The sequence below is a fragment of the Felis catus genome, chromosome C1 (assembly GCF_018350175.1).
Source record: "Felis catus isolate Fca126 chromosome C1, F.catus_Fca126_mat1.0, whole genome shotgun sequence".
Lineage (NCBI taxonomy): Eukaryota > Metazoa > Chordata > Mammalia > Carnivora > Felidae > Felis > Felis catus.
Window position 1 is genome coordinate 129,423,074 of NC_058375.1, and position 7,431 is coordinate 129,430,504.

Here is a 7,431-nt window from a genome sequence, read left to right on the forward strand (position 1 = left end):
CTCTCCAAATTAAGACACTTGGATAAAGCCTTTATAGTACATTTAGGAAATGTAAAAATTAGTTGTCACCATTGAGGGCAGTCTATTCTTGATAATCTGTGTCAATAATGAAGAGAAAGTGTTACAGACAGAAACAGCAATTTATCCAGAAGTCATGTATGTTTGATTTTAGGATATATTTCATATCAATAGCATATCCACTCTTATTTATATTTTGTTTACTCTTAAATATTTTCAGAAGTGAAGTATTTTAACGTCAGAAAGCAGTTTTCTATGAGTCTATTTCTACCAATAGGAAAAAAACAGACTAAGGTTTAGAAAGTGGCATGAGTAGTCTACAAGCAACTGAGAATTGACTAAGTGCCCTTACAAATACAGTATTCTGCTCACTATCTCATGAACATATTAATACAATCCATGGCTTGTTGGCATCAAGAAATATGCAAACCAAAACAGCCACAGTGAAATGTATGACGACACATGCAGCAAGAATGCTGAGGCACTTCCTAGCTATGTGAACTTGGTCTGTTAGCCTTCGTTTATTCCAGGGCTATTTCTGGATAATCATACCTACATTACATTGCATCTATGTATATATGTGGTTCATATGTACTATGTGTATGTACATTAATGGGGAAAAAATGAAAGACAGGGAGTAAAGACTCAACTATCAGTGAGCTTTTTCTTAAAAAAGTATCTTGAATCAAAAGTTACTCAGTCTGTGTAGTTTGATTTTACTAAGTTTGTATTTTACTACCTTTGTCTTTATGCAGTAAACAACTCTTCATTACTGTACCAAGCATGGGAGACAGGTATCCCAAAGAAGAAAAAATTGTTCACAGATACTGTTCCTAAACATAAGAATGTAACAAATAACAAATGTCCAACTATTAAAGGGACTCTAAAGACCCCTACCTCTATCACATACACTTTTTTTTCTTTTTTCTTTTTTTGTGGCTAGCAGCTAGGTTTGCGAATGCTCAATGGGTCATATGAGGTGACTGAGCAACTTACCCCCTCATCCCTGTATAAAAACCATTGCTCTAAACTGCCCTTCTCAGTCCAAACTATGATTCTTGAAGCCCCACTCTCCATATTTGCCTTATGAAAACATTCATTAAATTTGAATATTTCCCTAAAACTTGGAACACACGCACATCAAAATGGTTCACATTAAGTTCTGTTCTTACCTAGCTTCTTGCAGTCACTTTCTAAGTAGACTTTGCTTCATAATTACCTGGAAGTGAAAAAGCCTGTTTGCGTATTATCTTTGTTTCAGGGCAGTACTATAGCTGCCCATAGTACATCCATAGCTACACTTCAATGCAGAAAATTGATTGCTCATTATAGACAGATTCAGACAAGCCTGGAACTAGTCACTAAATTAAATTTCTAAGAATACTCATCTAGATAATATCTAGGCAGATAATGGTATGTCTGGATTATTATCTTGCTCCAAAGGGTTATCTTAAATATGCTACATAACTAAGGCTTTTTCCTGTCTATTTCAGTCAGACAACTGACCTGTTACTAAATTGACAATGTATTTCTCTGAATAGACTGAATTACTGTTTTCTGAGTACCATAGACACCCACCTTTGCAATTTATTAGATCATAAGATAATGAAATATGGTGTCAGTTTCTAGATTTAATTATACAGAGACCTAGGATGGCTATATGCACCATGTGTACCAAGGTATTATGTGCGTTCAGCCATATTCAAAACAGTACATAGCCTGTGTTCTCAGTTCCTTGTTGGCTGCACAGTATAGCTGTTGTGTAGATTTGGTTCATGCAGCTTGTATTGAGTTCTTACAGTCAGTCACTGGTAGGCTATGAAGGATGCAGATGACTATCACTTTTTTTCTGCCTTTGAATGGCTTCTAACTAATGGAGGATTGAGACATGGAAATACTTGGAGCAGTATGCTAAGTGTGTTATCAGAGACATATGGGGAGTTTCAGGAGAGCTCCTTGAGAGCAGGAGTTCTGTCTCTTTGGCACCTAGAAGACAGACACTCAATAAATATCTGAATTGAACTGAATAAATTATTTTTTTAATGTTTTTATTTTTATTTTTTGAGACAGAGAGAGACAGAGCATGAGCAGGGGAGGGGCAGAGAGAAAGGGAGACACAGAATCCGAAGCAGGCTCCAGCCCCTGAGCTGTCAGCACAGAGCCTGATGCGGGGCTCGAACTCACAGACTGTGAGATCATGACCTGAGCTGAAGTTGGACGCTTAACCGACTGAGCCACCCAGGCGCCCCCTGAATAAATTATTTAATAACAATTTATTAGAGCTGCCTTATAATATTCTAAACTACTAGTTCTGAATGTCTTTCTACAAAAGAGAGTATGTTTTAGCTAAAACCTACTACATGACGGACATGGAATCAGAGGATATATTAAGTTCTGGAGATCTAAACATATGTTTAATAAACAGGAATAAAAGACTCAACAAAAAAGCTACACATACACACATACTCGCACACATACTACAGTGTATGCTGAAACAGGCAGACAAAAGTGATGAAGGGTAGGCAAGTGAAACTCATTAGGAAAAGAAAGAGAAATTGATATCGTAATTAAATGACAGAGTTTACTGGTCACCCTGTTAGAATACATGTTGCTTGAGGGAAGAGAGGCTTTCCTCTGTGTTCCTTAAGTAGCCCAGCTCAATAAATATTCATTTAATTATAACAAGCAGAAGTTCCTGGTTATACAAAGATAAAATATTTGATTTGGGTATGAAAAGGAAGAGAAATAAGGACAAAGTGGATTTTTAAAGTGAGTATCTCACACTAAAATGATATCGGGGGCACTTGGGTGGCTCAGTCAGTTGAGCATCTGACTTCAGCTCAGGTCATGGTCTCACAGCTCAAAGGCTCCTGCGTTCGGGGCCCCCAAAGGGCTCTGTGCTGACAGCTCAGAGCCTGGAGCCTGCTTCAGATTCTGTGTCCCTTTCTTGCTCTGCCCCTCCCCCACTCACACATGCACTCTCTCTCTCTCTCTTTCTCAAGAATAAATAATCGTTCAAAAAAAATTTTTAATGATATCAGTAGCACAGTTTTCTTCAAATATAGTAGCCAGGCATTAGTTGAGAGAGTTGCTAATTAAAATGCAACTTTTCTGGTTAAGGAGTATTAGCCAGAAGGAGACAGTTTTGGGTTTTGTTTGTTTGTTGTCCTTCCCTCTCCATACCTGACTAAGGAAGGAGGCAAATCATGGTATGTTATTTTTAATACAATGGGGAAAAAAGAATCTCATTTATATCATGTTGGAGACAAAAGTAACACCATATGTTGTGCCCACCAAGAGCCATTATGATAACTCATCAGTTAGAAACTGTATAATTGCTCAGCTCAGAAATGGCACCAACTCACACAACACTGACACCAGCAAATTTTCTGCAATCAGTATTTGGATTGTTTTGGGTTTTTTTTCCTCTGGCAGGTTAAAAATAAAAAATAATGATAATAGAGCCTCTCCTCAACCACTGAAATATTTACTTTCTTGTGAAGTCTTATTGGTAGGCAAATTCTTATTTGGGCAGATGATCACTCTCTTTGGAATGAAAGAATTTTTAATACATAATTGTGACCCTAATTTTTTCCCCACTGGACTGAGGTTTCTTTTTTTTTTCCTGCTTAATTCCAGTTGTACCTTGTAGAGAATACCCTGCAATTATTGCTCCCTCTTCTGAAGTATTAGTAGAATGTCAACTATCTAGACTATTTAAATTTTACCATTTCCTGCCTTGGATAGTCTCTTTTGTTGAAGTCAGTTAGGAGACTTTAGACTAGTCCATTGATGAAGGCCAGGGGTCTTTGAGCATCCAATAATTTTATGCAGAATATGCATATATATTGTTTGTGTACTTTTCTGGAGAGTTAACCATTTCATTAGACCACAAAAGAGGTTTGGGAACCAAAATACCTTAAGCCTTTGAAATCGTCACTAATAATCCTGGAAGCTCACAGAAAATATAGGCTTTCCCTTACATTGCTTTGGCCAGGTCCAACTTAATTTCCTAACACTTCAGCGATGTTTATTTATGTTATGTTATGTTATGTTATGTTATGTTATGTTATGTTATGTTATGTTATGTGCCTGTCATGGTTCTCAGTATCTTTACTTATTCTTGCCCCAATTCTATAAATAAATTCTATTATTATCCCTATTTTGCAGATAATAAAACTGAGGCAAAGTTTCATAAAGCTACTCAGAGGAAGAGCCAGGCTTCATATTTAGGCAGTTGGGCTTTAGAGACCTTCTTAATTACTATACACTGTATCAACTGTGTATATAACATCTCATTATTACATACATGTATTAGAGGCTCCATAAATAGATGCTCATTTGTGTTAATTTATTAGTAGTATAGATTTCCAAAGAGCAAGCTTGCTTTTTTCAAGATTACAACCAGTGAAAATACATTATCAAACTAATTCCATATAATATTCATTTATTTTGTAAGTACTTATTACTCATCTGCCACGTGCTTAATGTTGTGCAGCAATTCACTTCAATTATCTCATTTAATAACTGTAGTTCCATGTGAAGTAAGTATGGTTATCCCCACTTTACAGATGAGAAAACTAAGGTTCTGAGAGACTAAATAATGAATCTCATCTTATTCATGAAGTGTCAAAAGTACATTCCAACCTGTGTTTCTCTTTCAGAGGCTGCATCTTTTATCTTCTACACTGGGCTGGGTTTTCAATTAAACATAATAGACATTGCTAAAACATCTTCTAAAGCTGGCAACAAAATTTCTAAGAATCAGCCTCATTTTTCGCAGTCCAAGGCAGCATCTTAGAAGTGGAGACATGAGAGGCTACCTCATCTTCCTTTTGCGAAAATCATGATTGTATTTATTGTGCTCTTTCTTTTTATTTCAGTTATTAACCTTAGATCCTCTCCTCTGAATGCAAGACTCACATAAACAACTGCCTTCCTCCAATCACCAATGGAATATCCAATAGAGATATCAATAGATATCTCAAATTTACATTTCCAAAACCAGACCCTGATGATACATTTTAGACTGCTCCTACTTCAATCTTCCCATTTCCAACAATGACAGTTCTCTCTTTTCAGGTGCTTGGGTCAAAATCATTGGGGTCATCACTGACTGTTTTCACTCACACCCAGTATCCAAATTGTTGGCAAATCTCACTGGATCTAGGAGCATAATAATAAAAAAAAATCGAACCACTTCTCATCGCCTCCAACTTACTATCATCTGTCACCCAGATTATTGCCATAGCCTCCTTACTGTTCTCCCAGTTTCTGCCCATATTCCCCCTATAATCTATTCTCATGTGTGTGACCAAGTGAACTTATTAAAATGTAAATCAGGTTAAGTCACTCTAATGTTGTGTTGTCCAATATGAAAGCCACATTTGGCTATTGAAATTGGTATTTAAGTGAGCTGCAATGCAATAAAACTTAAAAATCACATCCTTGATCACACTAGCTGCAGTTCAAATGCTCCTTAGCCACAGATGGTTGGTGGCTACCATACTGGACAACACAGATATAGAACATGTTCATCAATACAGAAAGTTCTATCAAACAGCACTACAATGGCTTCACATCTCGCCCACATGATTTGGCACCTTATCTACTCCCCCGACCACTCATCCAACCTGTCTCCTTCTACTCTCCCCCTTGCTCACTCAATTCCAATCTCACTGGTTCCCTGACTAGTGTTTAACATGCCAAGCATGCTCCTGTCTCACGTCCTTTGTAGTTGCTCTTCTCTCTACCTAAAGTAGAGAGATTATTCCCTCTGATATCTACATGGTTTGTTGTCATGGGGTGCCTGGGTGGCTCAGTCGGTTAAGCATCCAACTTTGGCTTAGGTCATGATCTCACAGTTCATGAGTTCAAGCCCCGCATCAGGCTCTGTGCTGACAGGTCAGAGCCTGGAACCTGCTTTGATTCTGTGTCTCCCTCTCTCTCTGCCCCTTCTTGCTCATGCTGTGTCTCTTTCTCTCTCAAAAATAAACATTTAAAAAAATAATACATGGTTAGTTGTCATGTCTCTGCCCAAATGTCACATTATTACAGAGACTTTCTGTGACCACCTATATAAAACAGCAATCCCTCCAACTCTTTGACCTTCCTTATTCCTTGCTCTAATTTGTTTTTTATTAGCACTTAGCAGCATCTGATATGTGATTTATTTACTTGTGTATTTAACTTTCTTTCTCCCTGCTGTGTACTCCTTAAATTAAGCTACCCAAAGGAAAGAATATTTCTTTATTTGACTGATTTATTCTAAACATCTACTATACTGCCTGCTAAAGTAGGTAAATGAAAATAAGAATAAATGAAAGCATGAACTTTGTTCTGTCACACAGGAACCAGTGGCTGGGACAAGCTGTGGAAAAAGTACCGATCCCGCTTACCCCAATATGACCTCTGCCAATATGTTACATCGTCTGACCTCTCTCAGATGCTGGACAAATTGGGGATTAAGTATGAATGTTATGACCTTCTGTCCACCATGGACATATCTGATTGTTTTATTGATGGCAATGAAAATGGTGACCTGCTTTGGGATTTTTTGACAGAAACCTGCAACTTTAATACAACAGCACCACCTGATCTCAAAGCAGAAATTATGAAAGATCTGCAAGAGTCTGAATTCAGTATAAAGAAAGAGGGAAAGGTTCTTTTTAATAACAGTCTGAGTTTCATAGTGGTTGAAGCATAAATATCAATTATGAAACTGTATTCAAAAAGTTGTATTTCGAATAATGTTGATCACTTATTTCTATATTAAAATTACAAACACATCTTCTAATATAAATAGACAATTTTGTCTTATATATAAAACTTAGAGAGTTCCAACAAATTCTCGGATTTCCATGAAGAATCATATATGATACTGTTGGTCTTACCCCATTCCTTCTCCAGGTCAAGAGGCCACATTCAGGCTAAATATAGGATAAGCTGGAAAAATGAGCCAACTAAGTTTCACTGGCCTATTGACCAGAAAATTCTTTCCATTTGTTGATTGTACTGGAATTTACCAAAATTTTAATAAAACATGTGCTGTGGATTCTTTATATACTAAGAAAGTATATATTTATTGATATATAAGAAAAAGTATATGTTTATTGATTTTTCCTCTTTTGTGAAGAATTGTCTGTGCACATTCCTCTAGTAGTTTCTATCTTGTTGTTATTGATTACTAAAAGTTAGCACCTTAGGATATTACAAAATTAATTCTTTTTCATGTGTTCTGTTTCCTTCCATTTTGTTTTCTCTTTTATCTTTATTGTTTACCTTTTTATCTTTGATTTTATAGTGTTTTGTTTTTTGAAAAGCTGAAGTTTTTCTTTTATTCAGTCAGCTTTCAGAGTTTTTTCCTTTCTTATTTTCTGGGTTTCTGGCACGTTTTAAAAGGCCTTCTTAAAC

General features: G+C 36.5%; 1 protein-coding gene across 2 annotated transcripts in view; it reads left to right on the forward strand.

The window, feature by feature from the left end:
* HNMT (histamine N-methyltransferase) overlaps positions 1–7,079 on the forward strand; it is a 46,223-nt gene extending 39,144 nt beyond the window's left edge. For both annotated transcript variants that reach the window (XM_006935262.4, XM_003990738.5), the window contains one exon: positions 6,369–7,079. In XM_006935262.4, coding sequence (XP_006935324.1) covers positions 6,369–6,724 — 356 coding nt within the window. In that variant the 3' untranslated portion in view covers positions 6,725–7,079. The remainder of the gene's footprint in view (positions 1–6,368) is intronic.
* Positions 7,080–7,431: the final 352 nt, after the last annotated feature.